This window comes from Polistes fuscatus, unplaced genomic scaffold, assembly GCF_010416935.1.
Source record: "Polistes fuscatus isolate 324 unplaced genomic scaffold, CU_Pfus_HIC Scaffold4, whole genome shotgun sequence".
Lineage (NCBI taxonomy): Eukaryota > Metazoa > Arthropoda > Insecta > Hymenoptera > Vespidae > Polistes > Polistes fuscatus.
In genome coordinates, this window is record NW_025113118.1 from 10514450 (window position 1) to 10538516 (window position 24067).

General features: G+C 26.0%; 1 protein-coding gene and 1 long non-coding RNA gene across 2 annotated transcripts in view; one reads left to right on the forward strand and one right to left on the reverse strand.

The window, feature by feature from the left end:
* LOC122521491 (proton-coupled amino acid transporter-like protein CG1139) lies at nt 1-23739 on the forward strand. Its single transcript, XM_043642291.1, has 8 exons — nt 1-340; nt 11985-12037; nt 12181-12309; nt 13667-13939; nt 14338-14422; nt 21396-21683; nt 21994-22348; nt 22989-23739. Exons 1-8 carry the CDS (start codon nt 305-307, stop codon nt 23246-23248), a joined length of 1479 nt encoding a protein of 492 aa, XP_043498226.1. The 5' UTR covers nt 1-304; the 3' UTR covers nt 23249-23739.
* Nucleotides 22975-24067, reverse strand: part of LOC122521493 — a 2514-nt gene continuing 1421 nt past the window's right edge. The window contains exon 2 of the long non-coding RNA XR_006304782.1: nt 22975-23075. This is a non-coding gene — a long non-coding RNA (uncharacterized LOC122521493). The remainder of the gene's footprint in view (nt 23076-24067) is intronic.

Sequence of the window (24067 nt, forward strand, 5' to 3'; positions counted from 1 at the left end):
TAATAATTTGATTTCTCCGGAGAATAATAAATTTCTTTCGAACGATCGATCGCGTTCGATCGATCGATCTATTTGTTTGTTAAGTCGATCGAATTTAACGGTCATCAACGATCGGTTAGTTAGTTTACCTTCGTTGCACACACGGTAGCTGCGTAAACACACACAACGTTCGAAGAAGTTACAAACGAAGAAAGAAGTTAAAAGAAAAAGGAAAGAGTGCAAAAAACTCGTGAACAATCGATACTCGTGATCGATCGATCCAATCCATCTATCTATCCATCCATCCATCATCGATCGGGGAAGGATGTCGCACGACAACTTAGGATTTACGGCGAGTACGGTGAGTTTCAATATGAACAAACAATAAACAAGAAAACAACAACAACAAAAAATGAGTTAATGAGGGTAAAGATGTTACATATTGATTGTCGCGGAAAAGAAAAGTTAATCTTTGTTAATATTGACAATAAACTTATCTTTTCTTTGGTATATGTATATATATATATGTGTGTGTGTGTGTGTGTGTGTACGTTTGTTTATCTGTATGCCCTTTAACGCGTGCTACTGTATAGGTCATATATTCTAAAGTAATTACAATTGGGTTCTCTTTTTTATTGTTTTTTTAGCACCGTTTTATTGTTATATACCGAATAATAATTTCAAGGTATTATTTTAACGAAATCATTTTACTTTGTCAAAATAATATTTGTCACGACTATTTTCTTATATTATTATCACTATTTTTTTCTTTTTCCAACTTCCAATATTCTTATCTTTTAAGAAATATATTTCGTATTGTCTGTTTTATTTTTTCTTTATTCTTTTTCTAAGGCAAAATCTTAATTACCCGTTCGGAACAATAAATTTCTTGCCAATTACAAATTATTCAATCTTCTATATTATTTTATATTTTTTTCTATTTTTTTTTTATTTCTTTCTAACAATTTCACTGTAATTTTGTCCATCGAGTCAAGGCAAAGGTTATTTTTTTCTTTTGATTTTTTTTATTATTATATTGTTTTTTTTTTCTTCACGAGTAACGTGCAATTTATTTCATTGATCATATTATATCGATATTTGGATGTAATTTTTGATACGATTGTAATTTATACTTTGAACAAATAGTAGAGGAAAAAAAAATAAATCAAAGTCTTGTAATTATTATGTATGTATAACTCACGTTGATTGCATATCGTGATTAAATTATTTCGTATCGTTGTATACGTATGTACGTATATTTACTATATGTATATAACCTATTACGTTGTAATTTTTTTTTCTTCTTCTTCTTCTTCTTTTCCTTTAGCATTACAAGTACATGCCCATGGGTTTCGTCTCTTTTCGAATGTATCCTTTAAGATCTGATTATGAGAAAACGTTGACCTAAATCGACGAGTATGCATGATCGAGATATAATAATATTTTTCTTGTTGTTTTAACCATTCAATTTCTCTCTCTCTCTCTCTCTTATTCTTCCTGTTTTCTCTTCTTTTTTTTTTGTATTAAAACAAGGATCATACGACCATATATTTCGTTTAAAAAAATATGATAATAATAATAAATTACGAATAAATAAAGGGAATGATGGATTTAGAAAATTTTCCGATGATAATTAAAAATTGTAGAAAATTATTTTACTTAATTAATTCATATTTATTTTTCTGCGTCCCTTTTTCTTTTTTATTATTATTATTATTATTATTATTATTATAAAAGAAAGGATTAAATTTTGCAAATGACGATGAAAATTTAAAGATAAAAGAAGAGATGTTATTTTTTTTTTAGGGGGGGGAGATAATTTTTAACGATAATTAAAACCATACAAATAATTTAAACAATAATAATATTATATATAATTGTTAAATCGTATTACGTTATATTATAACGTGTTAAAGTACTAGGCCAATAGATTTTAAATAAATAAAATATATCTATCTACTTATTAAATGTTATATTAAACAAACAAAAAATTTAATACTCTATACTTAAATTTATATAACAAATAAAATACTTACAAAGTAAAAGAAGTAACCTCGACGAATCTGAAAACGATCTGATGGAAAGAATTACATTTTTTTCTCAATGGCGAAGGACAAAACAAACATTCGCAATAAAACTATCTCCTTATCTTTATTTTGCAATGGCAATGAATGAACTGTTTAAACTCGATATGTTAATCGTTTGGCCGTGAAATAAAGAAGGGGGAAACGGAGTAAAAGTAAATATATGCATAAGAACACTTTCGCTTTTCGTTCAATCGATCTAACACAATAAATCACGTTTAATCCATTATTATATGTTAAGAATATAATAAGAATTATAAATATTATAAGAATTCATGTAGAAAATTTATCTTTACTGTTTCCGATTGATTAATTTTTTGGAATCTACGTTGATCACGATATTTTATCATTAATGATAATTTTATTTACACATTACGTATTTCTTTTTTAGACGTCATTTATATACATATACATATACATATATATATATACATATGATTATATATTATATATGATTGATAACATAAAACACATGACCCGTAGAAATATTTAAACAATTAAACATTTTAAATTGTATTTAACAATAAGTTATTTAGATAAGTATTCGGATTACACAAGTACAACGTTTAAAAATTAAAGAAAAAATCTAACGATACACAGAACGATCAATGAAGAAATATTAGTAAATTTTTAATTTATATAAATGAAAGATATAGATTGATTTTTTTTTTTTTTTATCCAACACGAGATGGGGATTAATTAACACTCGAGAAATATAATTATTTACTGTCAGGTTGATTTTGTTAAAAGTTAAGCGTAAAATCTGGTAAAACGATTAGAATAATTGAACGTTCATCATTCGGTATCGATATAAGATTATCTATAATAGATTATTCTTTAGGATTAACAACGTTGTATTTGGTTTGAACCAGTTCGGTAACTATGATTGAATATTTAAATTTGTTAGATCAGAGCCAAGTCAATCACATTACAAGCATGCCTACCTTCTTCGTGCATTCATTGATGCCATTTCTTTTTTTAAAAATAAACTTGCTATTCGATTCGATCTTATAAATATATATTTATAAAATTATATATAACATAAACTATATATATAATAGTATACGATTCATCAATTAAACCATTTGATTTAGTACAGATCAATTTTGTTTTGTTTCAATTTTAAATTAACGATCTCACGCGTAAAGGTTTATTTTTTATCGTAAAAGATATATATTTTATTGTTTAATATTTTGTATATCTTACAATATTGTATATCGTATTATAATACATGGGATTTATTTAAAACAAACGTACAAACATAGATACAAATTTTCAGAAAAGAATTTCATTAAGATCAAAATATTTCAAAGGGGAAAATGATGATTAATATATTTTTAATATAATATAAAGAAAAATATTATATATATATATATATATTTTTAAATTCTTCATAAGACTTACTTTTGTAATTATATAGCAAATGTTGATTTTATTATTAAAACGATACACTTTGTATACCCATTGTATTTATATGTAATACAATAATGCACATAATATGCACGCGTATACGTATGAATAAAAAAATTCCTAAGAAGAATTTCGAGGATGAGTAACGTATTTTTAACTTCGTTAAATAAATGCAATTTTTCTTTTTTTTTTTTTCTTTTTCTTTATCTCTATACACATTCATGGTTGCGAATATCTTCACGTGATTCATTCTTCTAATATTCATTAAAAATTTATTAATCGCATCGTATTCACATATATTTTCATTTTTCTTCTTAATCATTCTTCAAATATCTTTGTTTTAATCGCTGATTTATAAGTTCATAGAATTATCTTATATATATATCAAAATCAGGTCAACTTGTCTTTAATAATATTTTATTAAGAAAAGAAATTTTCCTATTCTTAATCAAATAAAATATTATATTTGAGATACCGAAATATTTCATTTCGATTACGCGATTCGTCGTCACGTTCTATCTTTTTTATATTTTTCCAGATAGGTCACAACGATAACGATTACAATTTAGATAAACGTCATAACTTCTCGAATCTTCAAAAAGTTTCTTCTCTACTTCTTATCATTACTCTTCAATAATTACAAAAAAATTAATAATTCGTCTGATGTGAGAGATGATCGTTGATAACGAAACAAGTTTTGAACAAATTTGTATTACTTGTGCATTCGCAGATAAATACACACATATATGTCTATATATGTAGATGAATTGAAAAGAGATTTGAGCTTAACATGGAAACTATTTATTTTCAATCAAATTCACTTTTATGAAAAAAAAAAAAAAAAGAAAAAATATAAAAGAATTTTTTGTCAAGGGGTTCAATACATTTCAACCAATTTTCGTATATTTATGATGGCTCCTATAAGTCATACATTTATATATACACATATGTGTATATGTATGATTAACGAGAGATACTATAAAATATTCGCTAAATAAATTATTAATTAGTGTAATAATTTTTTTTTTTTATAACTATCTGTAGATTAATTGATCATAATCGATTGATTAACAAATATTGACCTTCCAACGGTAAGTGATAAGAAAAAGAAAAAAAAATATGCATAAGATCAGTTATCGTATAATATATAAAAAATTATTATAAGATAGTGGCATAAGAGTATAGTTAAATTTTTTCTTTAATGACGTTAAACTATTTCAAGTAGTTGAATTGTGTCCACATAACATATAATTGAAAGGTAAATTCTTATCGTACGGAAAGAAAAAAAAAAAATAAAGATAAAGATAAAAAATTTTCCATGATCGTGAAAAAAGGAAAAAAACAAAAAAAAAAAAAAAAAAATGTGTCAATAATTTCTAAAGAAATATTTACACTTTCGATTTATTATTATAGATAAGGACGATGTGTGTTTGCTCATCGGACAATCAAAATTGATTCTTCACGTTTTTTTATCAGGAAAGCTGATACATGGCTTTAACATATTTCATAATCCCTTTTTTAAAGATAATAAATCAGCGAAGAAATCTTTTTTTTTCTATTCGATCTATAGATCACGATAGTCTACTATCTAGTAAGTAAGATGATTATCTTAGAATTCTATTATTTATCAAATTATCAAAGCAACTTGCATTTAAAGTTTAGAGTTTAAAAGCCCAATAATAATTATATACATATATTCTTATGGTAGATTATTCAAATGGTGAAAAGAAATATTTAAAAGTTTATCGATCAATAACAATTTTATACAAGATTCTACTGAGTTCATCGAATTAAATATATGTGTCATAAAAAGTGGTGTCATCGATTAGTCCAAGAATTTTATTTACTAAGTAATACTATTTTACGTATTTACTAATAAGAAAATTTCTCTTGTCCCCTTTTTATTAATGTAAAATTAATTCAATCTATACACTTATGTCTTTTTCTATATAAACATTTCCTCTCTCTTTCTTTATATATACATATAATAGAAAACCAGGTTTTCACATGTGTTATTACGCAAAGAAAAATGTTTAATTGAACACCTTAGAGAAAATATTCTCAATAATTCGAACAATAAATTATTTTTATTTCATACATAAATTTTAAATTAATTAAATAGATACATAGATAGATATTTATTTAATGTACAGCTTGCGTTGATGTAGTAAATGAATATTATACACCTACTTTTATGCATATATTTATTTTTCTAAACGTATACAGGCATACAAACATACATATTTAATATGAAAATAAATTCTTGAATATTTTTGCGAACAAAATATTACATTAACAAATAATACGTACAATATTATTATTATCATTATACTATTACTCTCTCTCTCTCTCTCTCTTTCTCTTTCTTATTTATTCGTACAATTCTTCTTGTAGACTTTTATGCGAATTTATCTTATAAAAAAAGAAAACTTGTAAAAAAAGCAATCTCTTACGCGAACGGAAACGAACGTGAAGACTCGTGGTTCACGCTTAATTAGAAGACTTCCGTCGGAGGAAAGCGTGTCACGATTCTTAAACGAGCTTCTTCTTCTTCTTCTTTACGATTCTCTCGTCACTATAATGCGAGCAACATAAGAGAAGGATAACGTTACGCACGCACGATTGCTGAGTAAATTACGTCGTTTGTTTTTTCGAGGAAGCAAAATCGTGCCGTGCGAAGGTGGAAGAAGAATATTTTAATCAACGACACACGTCCATCTTTTCTGCATGCAATTGTTAGTTTTAATAAGCGGAATTCGTCAATCTCATTCGATATTGAACATTGTTTCCTTTCCGTATAATTTTCATTGGTTCGTTGAATTTGATAATCCGATATATTATATTGTTTTATATTATGTGGATATTTTCATTATCATACATACGTATTATTATTTTTCTTTATCTCGAATTATAAGAAAAATTTCTTTTCTTTTTTATTATCATATAATTGATACCATTTGTGTTATAATTATTAAATTTTCTTATATTTAATTTATACATACGGTGGAGTGATATTTTTCAACGTCATTGTTATTTCCAAAATTTGACAATATTCATTAGTACTCTTTAGGATCTTTAAAATAATGGTTTAATAGTTTGTTTGTTTATTTTTTTTTATACGATAAACGTATGATTAACATTAGAAGCGAAAGTAAACAAAATAGTTCGAATTTAAAGACAAATAAGTCATTAGTATAAAAATGTGAATCAATTAGGGCATTTTTGATTAGGGTGATCAGATTATCATCTATACGTGAAAAAAATAAATGAGAGGAAAAGGAAAGATAATATTATCCATTTGGTAAATTTCCGATTGGTTGAAAACAAACTAAAGTGTGTTTTCTCTTTCGTTGATTCCATGACTCATCTTTATAAGTTAGATAATTAAACGCGTGTAAAGCATTTATATCGATCACTATGATCAATTAACAACCGTATATGTAACGTATCTAATATGTACCATTGGTATGTACGATCTCGATTGAACACTCGTGATATCGTTTTGAAACAATACTCGTCGTAGAAAGATTCGAAATTTTCTCGAGTCATTGAGATTTTGTTGAAAACATTTTTAACATTAAATAATTTCTTACGATTAATCATAAGTCATCGGTTTCACGTTAATTCATGCTAACGAGAATTTTTTATTTTTTATTATAAATCACATACCTCAGACAAAATACACAATTTTTATTTAAATATATATATAAATAATTAAAGAAAAATTCATAATTATATATATTGTATAAATAATATCTGTGTCATCACAATATTATATAAATAATATATGTAGGTTGGGGTTGCAAATTGATATACAAATAATTCTTTTTCGATCCAATTAACAATAGAAGCTTTTTTGTCGAAGCTCAAAACTTTTCAATTCATCTTTGTATAAATAATATATTATTATTATTCTTCATTCATTCATTCGTGTCGACTGGTTTAATAATAAATACAAAGGTTAACACATTTAATTAGACGTTTTATATATAAATGATATATAATTATATAAATAATTATAGTGAAATTTAATTTAACACGAATATATATATACTTAGCATATAAATATGTTACATAGACGTGTATATATTATGAATATATGCATTTATTGCAACTAGCTATCAATGTTCTTTTTTTATCTTAGTTTTTGGCCGAGAACTTGAACTTGGTTACGAGTATATATTTACAATTAAACATTTTCTTCTTTCACTAATATACGTAATAACTAGAAAAGTTAACTAGCGTAGTTGATTAGTATAATTTAATGAGAAATATAAGAAATAAAAATGATATCAACAGGTGATGGCAGATTGAGATCAAAATGTTTCATCTTCATGATCATTATCATCACATCTTCTTTCAAGATGTAAGAACAATTTTGTCTTAATCGTGTTCAGGGCTATTCATTAAATTGACACGTGCAGTTTGTTAACACGGAGAAATGTGTGTTTAAACTTTTAATTTGACGGGAAAGGGAAAGTAGAAGGAAAAATTTTCCGCAAATAATTTATTTAATTATCTTGTTTCAATAATTATGTTCATCGTATATTTCCAATCCCATAATTCATAACTTTCTTAAATTATCATAAAACAAATCAAATATAAAATTAAAATAAAATAAAATTAAAAAAAATGAAAAGTAAGGTTTCGCGTTCACTTGCGTGTAAACGATTAAATTTCATTCCGAACAATCGACGCGACATTAAATATAATTATTATTAAATGTATACATATATATTTAAAATATTTGTTTAAAAAATTCTTAACCCGTAGACGAAACAAGTAAACGTCGTCAGTTAGACTGATAACGTCGACAATATTATCGATAATGATAAATGAGTTCGAAAATGTGTAGTTGAACGAAATAATGATAAAAAAAAAAGGAAAAAGAAAAGGAAAGAAAAAGGTGGGGGTAAATAGGAATTGGCTTACATACGAGGAGCCAAGTTTGCACGTTTCTGGTTTATCTCATGTTCATACATACGTATATTATATACACACCCACGCACACACGCACGCGCATAAGTACATATATATATATGGCTCAATGTTAACTGCTAAGAATTTTTTCTTACTTTTTTTTTTTATCTCTTCGTTTTATTCCTTTTATTTCTCAACGATCATTCCGTCCGTCCTTGGCCAAGGCAATTCTTCAAGATCATTGATTATCTGTCTGCGTTTGTGTTTCCTTCTTAATAAATTAATAAAATAACAAACAGCGCGAGATTTTCTTTTTTTTTTCTTTTTTTTACCGGTTCATACATATATCATAATAATATATCGTTTTACTATAAATCATTGAGTTAATTTATTGATTATAAGAATATGAAAAATGATCGAAAAAATTTGTGATCGTTAGAAATAATTATTTGTTTCATTGCAATCGAAGTTTATCGAATTAAAAAGAAGAAGAAATAAAAAGACATATGTTTTCAATACTTTTGTTATAATTTTATCAACACGTGTGTTTGTTTTTTTACTTACGTAGAAAGGAAAAAAATTGAACCTACGAATGTTGTTAGAGTTGTTAACATTAATTGATGTTAAAACGAAGAATTATATATATTTTAACGTCGCACCAGGGACAATTACGAAATAATTAACAATCGATATCGAGAATATGTTACCAACAAATAGGTAATTATTATCGATTTGTTGATGTGTTAATTCTATTATTAAAAATTGACCTTCCTTGTGTATTTATTTTCTCAGTAAAAATAGTACACACTTTTTATTTATATTGCTTATGTCGGGTTGCGCGGAAAATACGGGTGTCGATAAATAAATAGCTAAACATTTAACAGATATATAGATATATTTTTAAGTAACTAGATATATTATTGGTCAAGAAAAAATGTATTTAATATAAACAAAACAATTTTATTAATTCATTTTAATATAACATTTTATTTTTCCTAAAATAAATAAATAAATAAATAAATATATTTTATAAAAAATATATATATATTAATAGAGAGATAAAATATACAATATACATATACTTTTAAATCGTATCTAACTTTCCGGGCAATTAAAATATTTGTTTTAATTTTTTGTTCCCCTTTCGTTTATCGTCCTCTCAAAATACAAATCTTTCCATTGATCTATCGATCCCGATCGAACTTTATATCGAGAGATATTATTGGATCTACTAGTGGCAGATGTGTTGATTCTCTATTATTACATACCCAGAACAGTATCTACATACATAGATATATACATATATATATATCTCTATACATATATGTATACTCATATTAGGGATAATAAATTCAGAGAGTAAAATCGTAACACTCTTCTGACGGCGATTCTTCTCGTTATCGTCGTTCACTGTCGGATCGTTGTAAATCTTCCATTACGCTTGTTACGCAACTATTAACGCTTATGTTAAAAGTTTCGTTTATGTGAGAAAGTAAAAGAGAATTAAAAGAAAATGTAATTATCGTTATAGTCATTTGTACATTTACATTTTTTCGGTATCCCTTTTTCTTTTTCTTTTTTTTTTTTTTCAACACTATTAACGATCATTCGCATACGAATATATAACTTATTTTACAGGAGAATATAAAAATCTCGTATAAATAAATATTCTATACGAGCTATATGTAAATTGTACCTTGGTCATCGAAGTAAAAGAGTAAACGGAAAAATTTTAGTAATAAAAATAAAAGAAAAAAGAAAAAAAAAAAAAAAAAAAAAAGAAAAAAGGAAAAAAGAAAATATCAAAAGATACATATCGAACGAGTTATATAATCTATAATTTATTCGTTGTAAGTTCATTGGTATTCGACTGTAAAGTATTCGATCGACAAGTAGATACATAAGTTCTTGATCAGACAAGTTTTACAGGAAAACCACAGAAATACGTGTTTTTTTTAAAAGTGAGATAATGTAAAGGCTTACGATGAAATCCGTGAGTGAATGTAAAAGAAAAAAAATTTTACACTCCCCAAAGAAGTGTATTTTCAAATTTATTTCGTTACCTTAATTTTTCTTCGTTCTCTTTTCTTTTCGTCTCTCAGACATTTATGTAGAAGTTTTTTAAAAAAAAAAACAAAAAAAGAAAGAAAGAAAAAAAGCGAGGAACAAATATGTATTATAAAATTATTAAACTTATAACGAAGAGAAAAAAGAATATTATTTGAAATTTACATTTAATTTTCTGTCCGTAATTGTAGAAATATATATTTTTTGTAATTTTTAGTTTATTATTATTATTATTATTATTATTAATATTATTATTATTATTAATATTCACGCGTGTTTTTGTTGAATTTTTTAAACAAGAACAATTGTTCGACTACGAATTATTTCTGTTTTTTTTTTACGATAATGAAATGAATGCGAAGAAAAATTCTAAAACTCTTATTATTATTTTATGTAAAAGATACTACGATTGAATTTTTCTTTTTTTTTTTTTGAAATATGAGAAACGTTCTTTCGGTGAACCGTACATTACCGGACGATATTTTACGCTCGTAATTCAAACACGTGCGATTAATAAACGTGGAAAACGAAGGAAAAACGTTCGCTGTACGTCCACTTCCCTAACGCGATTTTTCAAACGAATGAATATTTATGACATTTCGACCACGTACAATCGATCCCGCAATTACGATTCTTTCGTAATCGATTTCTATGTACGCTGTCCTTCGATTATAAATTCGATTGGTATTTCTACCAAGAATTGTTTAAACCCTACAGAAAGAAAGATATTTATCGTGATAATTTCTTTATCTACACACAAAGGAAAATATATATATAGATATATTTATATTAATGATAATTGTTATTTAGTTTCCTTTTTTTTTTTTAAAGAATTTTGAAACAATAATTAAAAATTATTTTTTTAAAAACGCACGCGTATTTGTGTTTCCCCCCCTCCGCTTCCTTTTTTTTTATATATATATATAATTAAAACACAGAGATATTAAAATACTCTAAAATATAATTGTTGAAAGCAAGCAAATATAAAACGAAAGATAAAAATTAATTCTAATATCGAGAAAGATCGATTATATTAATATAATAATTTTTAAATTCGCCGAACAATATATTTTGGACGATATAAAAATGGTGTATATATTAAAAAATTCGTATGCATCTTATGTTTCTTAGAAAATGGATGGGTATACACGTACGTAATGCGTAACATGTGTACAAGTATGTACGAACCTAAAGTTGAAAACAAAAAATAGAAATTTTATTTTCAATAAAGATCCTCTCACTGACGTAAATTGACGCGAATCATAAAAGATTTTTGAGGATTATTAAAAAGATCTTTTACCCGCGATAAGATTGCTGTTGAATGATTCATTATACCTACCCACTCGATGCGTTGAAAACAAATAATAATCTTTAAAGTAATATGAAAGAAAAATTTTTTCATTTGCTAACTAACGAATCTCGAATGTGACGTTGAATAACTGTCTTTTTCTTGTTCTTTTTTTCTTTTCTTTTCTCTTTTTATTTTATTTTATTTTCATTCTTTTTTTCTTCTTCTTCTTCCAGGATGCTTTGGAACCCAAAGGATGGCACTCGAGTTCCGTACCGATGCAACACAAGTATGTACACACGCATTTAACTAAATCTTTATTCCAACGAGGAAAACCAACGAACGGTATGAATGGTTGACTCGATGAATATCTTTTTAACAAATTTTATTTACATGTTTCCCCCCCCCCTTTTTTTTGTTCGTATTTTACAGTAGTAACGCTAAAACGAATGACCGGGCAAATATCTACACGTTGGAACTCGAAGAGAAGAAGAAAGGTATTCAAGAATACGACGATGATTATGAACCGTACGACCATAGAACTGTTGCACATCCAACTACGTTAGTATTACATAAATTTATGATTTCGGTCATGTCTACTATATGTAGATTTCAAATTATTTCCTTTGACCTTAACGAATACGTGCCTCTTTTTTCCTATAAACCTCTTCAGGGTTTGTTTTATTATATATATACTTCTTGATGTTTGCTTTTATTTCATTTTTTTTTTCATTTCTTTTTTGCGTAATTTTTATATTAAGTCATTAAGTATGAAACGTTAGATTACTTCGATTAGTTTTAATTAAAAATCGGACACTTCGTATTTAATTTATCAAATATATATATAATGCTATTATATTAAAAAGTTTTATTTATCATTACATTTGTCCCCTAACTTAGTTTAACTATGCAGGAAACATTTTTTCATACAATGTATATTTCATTTAGTTTATTTATAGTTATTTTGAAACGTCACGTTCTATGACTCACCCGGTATATATTTAAATTTTTATATATTACTCTACTATTTAAATATATAAATATTTACTATTTATACAATTAAAAAAAATTTTATTTTCTATTATTTTTGGATATTTTTAAATACCGAATTAATTTTTTGTTTATAATTAAATTGAAATATAAAAATTTGTTCCAAAAGAACATTAGTTTCTTTTAATAATTATTATTACGTTTTATTTGTTTTTCTAGCACACAATGTGTCATGGTCAACATATTTATTTTAAATTATACGTTCGTTATACTTTTAAATAAAAGTTTTGTGATCATTATACAAATTTGTGAATATGGTATCTTTTATTCGATTAGTATAAATTAGAATATGAAATGATCCTATTTATATTCTTCTCTCATCTCGTTTGGACACAGATAAATTTTTCTTCACGATTTTTTACTGAATTCCAACTGAAGGTTTATTTCAAATTTTCATTTTTAAGGACACTCCCGTAATATCTTTATACACAAGGTCGTATTAATATTTTATTAAACTTTATTTGCAACATCAAATTCATACACTTTCAAAAAAATATATATATACATATTTATTAGTTTATTATACAAATAAAAAAATCTTTTATATTGAATTATTTTAATAAAATAAAATAAAAAATAACACGAGACGTTGTTTATGATATAATAATATTTGTACTAAAAAGAAAAAAAATAAGTTATAAAAATGAATCAATTCGAATTTAAATTAAGAGACCAAGAAAATATATTAAATTTTTTTTTATATTATTGTTTGTTATATATTGGGTCAATAAGTTCATAAAATATACGAATTCCGAGCTATGAAAGTAATCGGACCTTTCATACTTAATAATTATCTAAAAATTTCGTAATTTTGTGTGTGTGTGCATTTATATAATAAATACTATTATTATTATACTTTTACTTTCAGAACCGTGGAGACATTATTTCATTTATTAAAAGGCAGTTTAGGTACTGGAATTCTTGCAATGCCAATGGCCTTTCACAATTCGGGATACGCGTTAGGCATGGTTGCTACGATAATCATTGGTCTACTTTGTACATATTGCATGAGAATGCTCGTAACTTCGATGTACATCTTGTGTAAAAGAAAGAAGGTAGCATCCATGACTTATCCTGCAACTATAGAAGCTGCTTTAGAAGAAGGTCCAATTTGTTTGAGGTGGTTTTCCAAATATTCCATGTAAGTAACGAATTATTCAATTTTTATATATATCTCAGATCAAAATGTTCTTTTTTTCTTTTTTTTAATATAATTATTATTAACACTAATTAATATTGAATTAGAAATATTTATGATCGTTATTAATTATCAATATTTGCATATTATATTTAATTCATAAATTTAGATATATAATAATATCGTTTATCTGATAAAATAAATAATTATTATATAAAATAAATATTTTCTTTTGTTTATTTTTTCAATTAGTTCGTTGTCATAATTATTGGTATATATATATTGTATTTCGTTTTCTTAATTAATTATTTTCTATATCTAAATACATAACTACACACATATTTGTAAAATTGTCTTTTTTGACAAATAAATAAAAATTGTTATTGTTTTTCTTTTTTCAGACATGTAACCAATACTTTCCTATTAATTTATCAATTGGGCAGTTGTTGCGTCTACGTCGTGTTCATCGCAAATAATTTAAGAAGGGTAAGTACTTCGATATTCTTTAATATAAATATATATATATTTGTTTTATTTTTTTAATTATAATACTAATCGTATTAAATCAAACCAACATAAATTCTTACGAGAACGTATTCGAACGTACCAGTCGAGTTATATCGTTGGTAGAGAAAAGGAGCAATCTAGGTCAGGGAAATACTACGCAGGAGTAATAGTAGTAGTGGATTAGACGTGTTCGACGTAATTAATTCTTAACGTTTGACTCAAGGTAATAGAAAATTACACGTGCGAATCTTTTAAATACGATTATTGTAATTAAGATTTATCGATCGTTGATTTCCAAATATGAAGGATCAAGCTTTCCAAAATATATAAGAAGGACGAACGAACATTTTATACACCGTAGTATGTGTTAGTTCAAGAACACCGTATAAATTACTCTATTGAAATTATTATTTCTTTTTTCTTTTTTTTTTTATATATGTATATACATATATGCCTTTTAAATTAACGCGAAAAAAATTCGACAAGATTTTATTTTTATTGTTTATTCCATTACATTTATTATTAATTAATATTTATATGAACTTTTATGCGTTGATTTTATACACCGTAGTATGTGTTAATTCAAAAACACCGTATAAATTACTCGATCTCGAAATTATTTCTTTACGTTTTATTTTTATTCTTTATATATTCTTTTAAAGTAACGCGAACAAAATTCGACATAAGATTTTACTTTTATTTTTTATTCGATTACATTTATTATCACAATAATCGTAATCTATTTAGGATAACACTTAATGTAAAATATTGGTAAAATCGTTTCAAAATCACAATGTGAGTTCATTTCTATGAAGCTACACAGTTATTTATGTTAGATAGAACATACTGTAGATAGATGATTGTAAAGTAATAGTATATATGTATGTGTTTACCGTGCCGTTACGACATTCCTTATTACGACAAGTGAATAGAGCTTGCGGAAGGCAATGTGCTTGTCGCGTAAACCAGAATCTCGTCTCACTTTACTTGAGTCCATATAATGGATACACGTACACCTATATATGGGAGGATAGACATATACACGTATATGGGATGTCCTAGTATTAATAATAAAACTGACGATTAGCTTTATCCACATTAACATGAGGTTTATGGGATTTGTCATTAATTTGACGAATTCAAACTACACGTGAAAAATAATCAAAATCATTACTATGCCATATAGTATTATGTTCCTAGCAATTTTTTTTTTTTATTATTTTTTATTAATCGAATTACAATATATATATTTATTCTACACCATTTATAATTTTTCCAATATTTTATTATGTATATTACGAAATATATATTCACTGAAACTTGGTATTAGAAAGTAATTACCTAAATGTAAGATAAATCTTGTTCGTTTGAATGTTTTTTTCTTTCTTCCCCGGAACAAAATTTACTTTCAAAATATAATTGACATTTTATTAACAATTTAAAAATGACGTTATACTCGAATAAATCTTAGCACGGGTCTCGTGTTATTTCATACAAAATATTATTATCAAAATAATAATTGATAAGGTATAGACATTAATTACAATATATGTACGTGTGTGTGCGCGCGTGTTTGCGTTTATAAAAACTATACACGTATTCATTAATCACATATTACCATATGTATACATACATTTATATGCATATCAGATGTCTAATAGATGAAGTACAGTTACGAAAGACTTGTAGAAATTAGTGTTTTTATTTCTCATTCGTCTCATTCGTTTCTTTTTTTTCTTTATTTTCTTTTCCCCTTCATTTTTCGTGCGAAAGTTTTGATATCGGGTTAATGCACCTGCAATTGATACCTCAACGGCATCGGTATGCCGCTCACTCGGTTGTGTAACGTCCGTCGTGATCGGATCGTGGAAATATCTCTACATAACGTACACCAAAAGCCACGTGCACGCGAATAACCGTTATCGTTTACACGAGAAGATTAGAAAATTTAAACAACAGGAGTAAGAAATATTTGACTGTCAGATTAAATAATACTAGAGAAATTGATAAAAAAATCCACCTTTCACGATAACATCTTTAAATAGACAATTTTATTTACCATTACGATTTAATTTTCACACTTTTTCATTTTACCTTTGCTAATTATATCTTTTCCTTACTTGGTAAACATTAGAAATAACAAAAATAATATAATTTTATTTTCTTTTTAATTTTTTTTTCATTCTTTTATATTTAGTAATACATTTGTTTTCTTTTTGTAAATGTAATTTTTTTTGTGTCAAGATATAAAAGATATATTAATTTCATTTTAAAAAAGTATCTTTTATTTTTTTCATCAGATTTAATCGCAAATAATATTCGTGTTATTTGTTATATTTTATTTTTCACGTTATTATTATATGTTTTCATTTTGCAAATATACATTTTTTTGTGTTCTTTTACAGCATATTTACTAATACATTTGTTTTTTTTTTGTATATAATTTATTTATATATATATTTGCAATAGTATTCGAGAAGTTGCGATAACACATGTCAAGATATACAACATATTCATTTTATTTTAACAAGTACCTCTTATTTTGATCGGATATAATTGCAAATAATATTTGTTATTCGTTCTTTTTTGAATTAGTCATAGTAATTACATCTTTTTATCTATAAAATATATATAAAATAATAAGAACGATAAATTTCTTATAAAAAATTTCTTTATCTTCGCAAATACAATTCTTTATAAATAACAATTTTTTTTTTTATATTAGGTATAAATATTTGCATTGTACCTTATTAACACATTAATAATTCACGTTTAAAGATCACAAATCTTAAATTTTTGTCTTTTTTAAATTCTAATAACTACCTCTTGTCACGATTAGATTTAATTCCATTGCAACTTTCATACAAGAAAGTGTATTAAATCTAAGTAGTAAGTGAAATAAATCAAGATAAAAGAACTATCGCGAGTATTAAGTGTACTTACAATCTCATATCGCGAGAACTTAATATAAGAGGACTTATAAGTTTGTAACTAGTTACTAACTAACAATATTATCTTAAGTGTTTGATCCATCTTTGTTGTTCGTGAGAGTAACTGATTCTTTGCACGTTATATTATATTTTCTCACGTTTATTCTCACAGTTTATGAACTCTTCGAAAATACACCATAATATTACACGCATATCTATATTTGTAAAAGAACGTTGCTTTTTATAAAGATATTTCGTTAATTTTCAATATATTATATTTTTACTAATACGAAAGCATAGAGAAAAGAGAAAAAGAGATGCAACAATTGTCAGGATCATTGAGAATTTTTTATTTCATATTATTATAACAATATGTAATTAATGTCATACTGTTTTGTCGCGTTTAATTTATTTTAATATTAATTTTTTACAAAATATTATAAAAATAAATATATATATTTAAATTCGAATGTAAACTTATATAACGATTAATAATTAAATTTAAATAAAATAAACACATTAGAGAGTGTTTAATAAATATATTAGAATGTTTTTATAATAATATTAATATTACGGGAGATAATATAATTTGAAATTGTACGTGTGTGTCTATGTGTGTGGCTTTAGTTACGTTTAAATGAATCTCATGGTTGAGTGTAGCGCTTTGAATGTAATAATCACAACTTGAAAGATTATTATGATTACTCATCGTACTTTGATTAATTTTAATTATTCAAACGGTGTCTCATTTTAATGATTAATAAAACGTGTTAGCTGCGTATGTAGTTTCACGTAATGACACGATGAATTTAATACTCTTTAAACAGTAAGTTGTATGTGTATAACACACACACACACACACATATAAGCGTGAAAAATGTTCACCTTACAAATAACTATAAATCTTAAACGGCCGAATTTAAACGATTTGCCATGCGTTGTACCAATTGTTTAGACGATAAGAAATATCAACGGTACGAAATGAATCGACAATGTTAATCGTTTAGATTCTAAGAAGTATAAACGAATGAAAATATATGTTTAGGTATAACTCTTCCTGCTGCTGCTGTTGCTACTGCTGCTGCAGCTGCTAGTGCTGCTGTTGTTGCGAAAATTTTCTAAATTCAAAATGTCTTTTCGATTAATCATTCTTCTTGTATTATAATTATATTACAATATCGATCAATTTGATCTACAGATCTTCATAGATAATACTCGACTCGACGTAATTCTTTTTATTTCTTTTTTTCTTTTTTTTCCCGTGCCTATTGTTAGATTATTTTTCCCTTTTTAACGTCTTCTTATAATACATAGGCATGACTTTATAATCTTTTACAAAGATTTCATTGTTCTCATTTGGTTCTAATTTTAAAATAGCGTGAATATGATATTTTTCTTACGATACAATTGAATTATATGTTGTATAATATTATTTAAATGGGAATGGAGTAGAGTTGAGAAAAATATTCTATCGATTACTTTCTTCTTTCTTTTTGTGCAAACATTTTTTTGTCGTCACGAATGAATTCACATTGTCGATGAATAGATCGTAAATCGGTTTAGTATATATGAAAGTTTCTTTTACGATAGTTAGCATGACGAATTAGGAATTATTACAATTTTCAAATTAAACACTTTCTCGAATAAATAAATCGATAAAATGAATTTTTATTTGGATATTTTGATTACGCCATCGTCTATTATTAGATGAACACAAAACGATGAAGTATAATTATTGGAAATGATAGTAAAGATATAATATAAAGTAAAAGAAAAGTATAGAAAAGGATGCGTTTACGCATACACACACACACACACACACACACACATGCATGCATAGGATAAAGGTAAAAATTTTGCCATGAGCAATCTTGCGTCATGGTGTTACGCAAATAGAAGGTTAAATGCATTGATGATAAATAATTGTATGTGAAATGCGTTTGAGCTCATTTCCGCTTAACCTTGAAAGAATACAAACGTAGAAATGATACAAAACGTTTAAACAATTATAGCATTCAATAGGTAAATCTAATGGTTAATAGAATTTGTCAATTATCGAAGTTCTTTTTTCTTTTCTTCTTTTTCTATGCAAACGTTTAATATATATCATGCTGGACAGAGACAGGTTAGGGTAGGGGAAGGGGGGAGATTGGTAAAGAAGAAAAGAAAAACATAAGTATGAAAGAATTTCTAAGTTGATTAACATGAACTCGATGTCATTTACTTTCTCTTTGTGAAATTATAACACAGATCGTTAACCGTGACGGTTTAACTTCCATTCATATTATAGTTCTCTCTCTTTCTCTCTCTCTTTCCCTATCTCGTTTTCTTTCTCTTTTTCTCATTTGAGCATGAATGCAATCATCTATGAACGTTAACCACCTATTTACGTGTGTCTATATACGTATCCATGTATCTATATGCGTATGCATGATCATATGTGAGTCATAGGTATGAACAATTTCCACACAATTTCCATGTTCCCGACTAATAATTATATAGAACCCGCAACAACGTGTGGCAAGTGTGAAGAGAAGGCCACCGCAGTCGATTATGGTTGATTATAATAGTGAATTTTAGATTTAAATGATTGTTTGGGGAAAAAAAGGAAAACACAAATGCAATTTCAACAATGTTTATTGTGAATGTAAATTTGTGTTCTTTTTTTTTTTCGAGAGAGAGAGAAAAATGTTACGTTCTTTCTTTTTTCTCACGAGTTTTATCTTTCGATATGCTTGTTAAAGAATAAAAAAAACAATTAAAAATGATTTTGTACGATCTATGATAGAAGGGAAGATGCATTTTATTTTCAATTTGGTTAATTGGTAAATTTGGTGAAAATTTTTGTTGAAGCTTTTATGAAATTCATTTGAGAGGTTCGATTGATTGTAAAATATTAAAAGATTCATTTTGCGTTATTATTAATTGTATTTATTTATGAGATTTGATAAAAAGTAATTTGGAAAAGTGACTATTTTACTATTTATTTATAATTAAATTATTATAGTAATAATAAATGGTTATGTTTTTATCTTTTTCGGCTTTAAATAATTATAATATATCAACAATTATTTTTATTCATTTTTATATTATATGATTTGACAAATTCTTATAATAACAAATATTTTCTATTAAAATACTAATCAATTATTTAAAGTATTGAGGAAAAGAATTGAAAAATAGCCTATAACTATAGTTGTACAAAATTATTTTTTTCAATTTTCGAACTGGCAAAAATATTTACCACTCGTATAGGAAAATATCACATACCAATCTAGACGCAAAATTAACTATTTTATCGAATTTGTAAGACCTCGAATACGATTATTGATTACATATTACAATATTTATCAAGATGTAAATTCACGTGCCAACAATTCTTCTAATCTCATTTAATCGATAATCGCATTTTCAATAGTTAATTGCGCGTTAATTAATTGGCAATCAAAATGATAGTAAATACTTGTTATCCTTATCTCAGTATTGACAAAATGTTCTATTAATATTTCATTATTTGTTATTTAACTGAACATCTTTTTAATATCTTATATGAAAAGTATTCTACGGTTGAGTTAATTCTATGATAACCATCACACAGCATATACAATATCATGTCAAAGTAATTTTAATTCGTCTATAGTTGTTTTATATATTAACATGTTTATATTTTGTTGTTTTGCAACGAATCGTTATTATTTTTAGATTGCGTCGGATTAATTATAATAACACGATAAGTATCACTGTCTTTCACGTGCAAGGATATAAATAATAGATTATTGTGACGCACAATTGAAAGTGTTTTAATATGAATATAATTATTTCCTTCGTTCATTTATATGAATAATAGGAATATATATATATATAATACGTATGATTATATAATTTACAAATAGAAAATTTTCCATTTCGTTCGTTTTTCTCGTAAAATCTTACTTTTCCTCTAGATGTTAGAATTCATTGAAATCATTACAAAATTAAATAATAATAACGTTTGTTTTTTATGTTTGTTTGTTTATATTTAGGCACTCGAAAGTTTCCTTTCCGAAGACGCAAAACTTTATATGACCGATAAAATATACATGGTACTTTTAATTTTGCCATTGATTTTTATTAATTGGATTAAAAATCTCAAGTTTTTGGTGCCCTGTTCGAAAGTTGCCACTGTTATAACTTTCGTAAGTTTTAGTATCATATTATACTACATATTCAAGGATCCTTTATCATTTGATAATCGTGAACCGGTTGGAGAAATCGAAAATTTTCCTCTTTATTTTGGGACTGTACTCTTTGCACTTGAGGCTATCGGTGTGGTAAGTTATATCATTATATTATATTAATTAGTTTTTTATTATTTAAAAGATATATTTAACATTTGACGCGAGAAAATATTATTGTTTCAAATCATTCATTGTTATCTCGAGAATAAATGATCGAAAGGGTCCATTAAATTCCTTGTTTCTTTTTTTATGCTCTGCAAAAGTGGGGTTCCATTAAAAAAAAAAAAAAAAAAAAAAATCGATAACCTTGAAATTTCGTAATAACACTTTGAAAAAAAATATTCTTTCGATCATTACGTATCTTTCCTATGACACCCTGTATATATTTTTGTACAATTTACAGATCATGCCGTTGGAAAATGAGATGAAGAAACCAAAATATTTCACAGCTCCGTGTGGTGTATTAAATATTGGTATGGGTACAATCGTTGTTTTGTATGCCGGAATGGGATTTTGTGGATACATACGTTATGGTAGTGACATAAAGGGCAGTATCACGTTGAATCTTCCATCGAACGAAGCATTAGCGAAATCCGTACAACTTCTTCTTGCATTGGCCATTTATTTCACCCAACCAATTCAATGTTACGTAGCAATCGACATTGTTTGGAACGAGTATTTAAGTCCACGTCTCGAAAAGAATTCATACAGAAAATTATGGGAGTATCTTGTCAGGACTGGCCTTGTATTAATCACTGGTAAATATAATTTAAATATAGTATATGTAATTTCACATAAATCGTCTCTTTGCAAACTTTCATTAACTTATTTATAAGTAAACATTAAATACGATAAGAGAATATATTTGACGATTAAGAAATTTTATTTAACGCGTGTATATTTTCTTTTCTTTTCTTTTCTTTTTTTCTTCTTCTAATTTTTCTACATTTACGTATCGAATGATACTGATACGAGGCAAAAGTTAACATTATTGATTTATAACACATATTGGATAATCAAACTTTTGGATCTTTGAATTATGGAATATTGCACAAGTGTTATATATAATATTATAATTTCATTCATTTATTATATTTAAATGACATTTCTTATTTTATCCTTATACCTTCCTTATATATATTAAAATCTTTGATTATTGTATATTATAAATACAATATCGTTTATTTGCTTGCTTTATTATTACCGACAAATTTGTATAAATATTTTCATGAAAATATTGCAAGGATTCTGTATTGCTAAATGGTTGAAAAAAATTATCCAAAATACTAATTTTTCCATTCAACCAAACCGATCTTATTGTTTTTATTAATCCTATATGTAATATATTTAAAAAAAAAATACCGATTAAATTAATTAATTATTATTTTTGTTCTCTAGCTTTGCTGGCCATCGCAGTTCCAAGTTTGGAGTACTTCATATCCCTGTTTGGTGCATTGTGTCTCTCAGCTCTCGGTTTAGGATTCCCTGCAATTATTCAACTCTGCACATGTTGGAAAGAATCTGGTCGATGGACCAAGGCTTTAATGCTGATTAAAAATTTAATTATTGTTATTATCGGAGTAATCGGTCTTTTAGTTGGAACTTATACAAGTTTAAAAGAGATCTTTGAAAAGGTCATTCTGAAGGATGCGAATTGACCGACAGATCGATTATGATGAAGGGAAATGCTGAAATGAATGAAGAAACACTTGACTAGTGAGAGTATACCGGAGTGCTCTCAGTCACAAGAAAGAAACCGGGGATTTATAAATTGTGATATATGTATATATATATACACACGCACATACGCATATACACAAATATGTATTAGTACACCAAGAGAGCCGAGGAAGTATAATTAATAACCATAATTTTATAGATCGTCATAAAATGACTTAACAACGTAGTATTGTATATACAATGATCGATATGAAATTATTGAATCATCGATCTCTCAATATTGATGATAAAGAACTTTCATTCATTCGAAAGAAAAAATCTCTTTCTGGTTACGAGATAATGATCATATATATCTTATTATTTGTGTTTTTTAAAAATATACTCCTATTGCGAGTTCGTGCCGTCGACTATCGAATAGTTTTTTATCAACGAGAAATTAATAATAATTAAATTTAAGAGGAAAAAAAAATTCGAAAAAGAAAAGCAAAATTGAAAAAAAAAGGAAAAAAAAATTCAACAAAAAACAAATCTAAAGAAAGAGAAACGAAGTTTTCTACTAAATATGTTGGTATTTTATTATAGTACATTATATATACGTCGTGACTAATTATCGTTTAATAAACAAAATATCGTTTACTATGAAGTCGTCGACGAATTATATACGGTATATATATATATATTTGTGACAAAAGAAATAAGAATAATCATACGGAGATATTTTGATTAAATCTCCGTTTGTTTATATGTCTCTCTCTCTCTCTCTCTCTCTCTCTCTCTCTCTCTCACTCTTTCTTTCT

Bases quoted from the DNA above. Each gene is read 5' to 3' on its own strand.
- LOC122521491 (XM_043642291.1), top strand. From the start codon at position 305: ATGTCGCACGACAACTTAGGATTTACGGCGAGTACG. The intron at 341-11,984 runs GTGAGTTTCAAT...TTCTTCTTCCAG, and splicing joins TAGGATTTACGGCGAGTACG to GATGCTTTGGAACCCAAAGG. The intron at 12,038-12,180 runs GTATGTACACAC...CGTATTTTACAG, and splicing joins TCCGTACCGATGCAACACAA to TAGTAACGCTAAAACGAATG.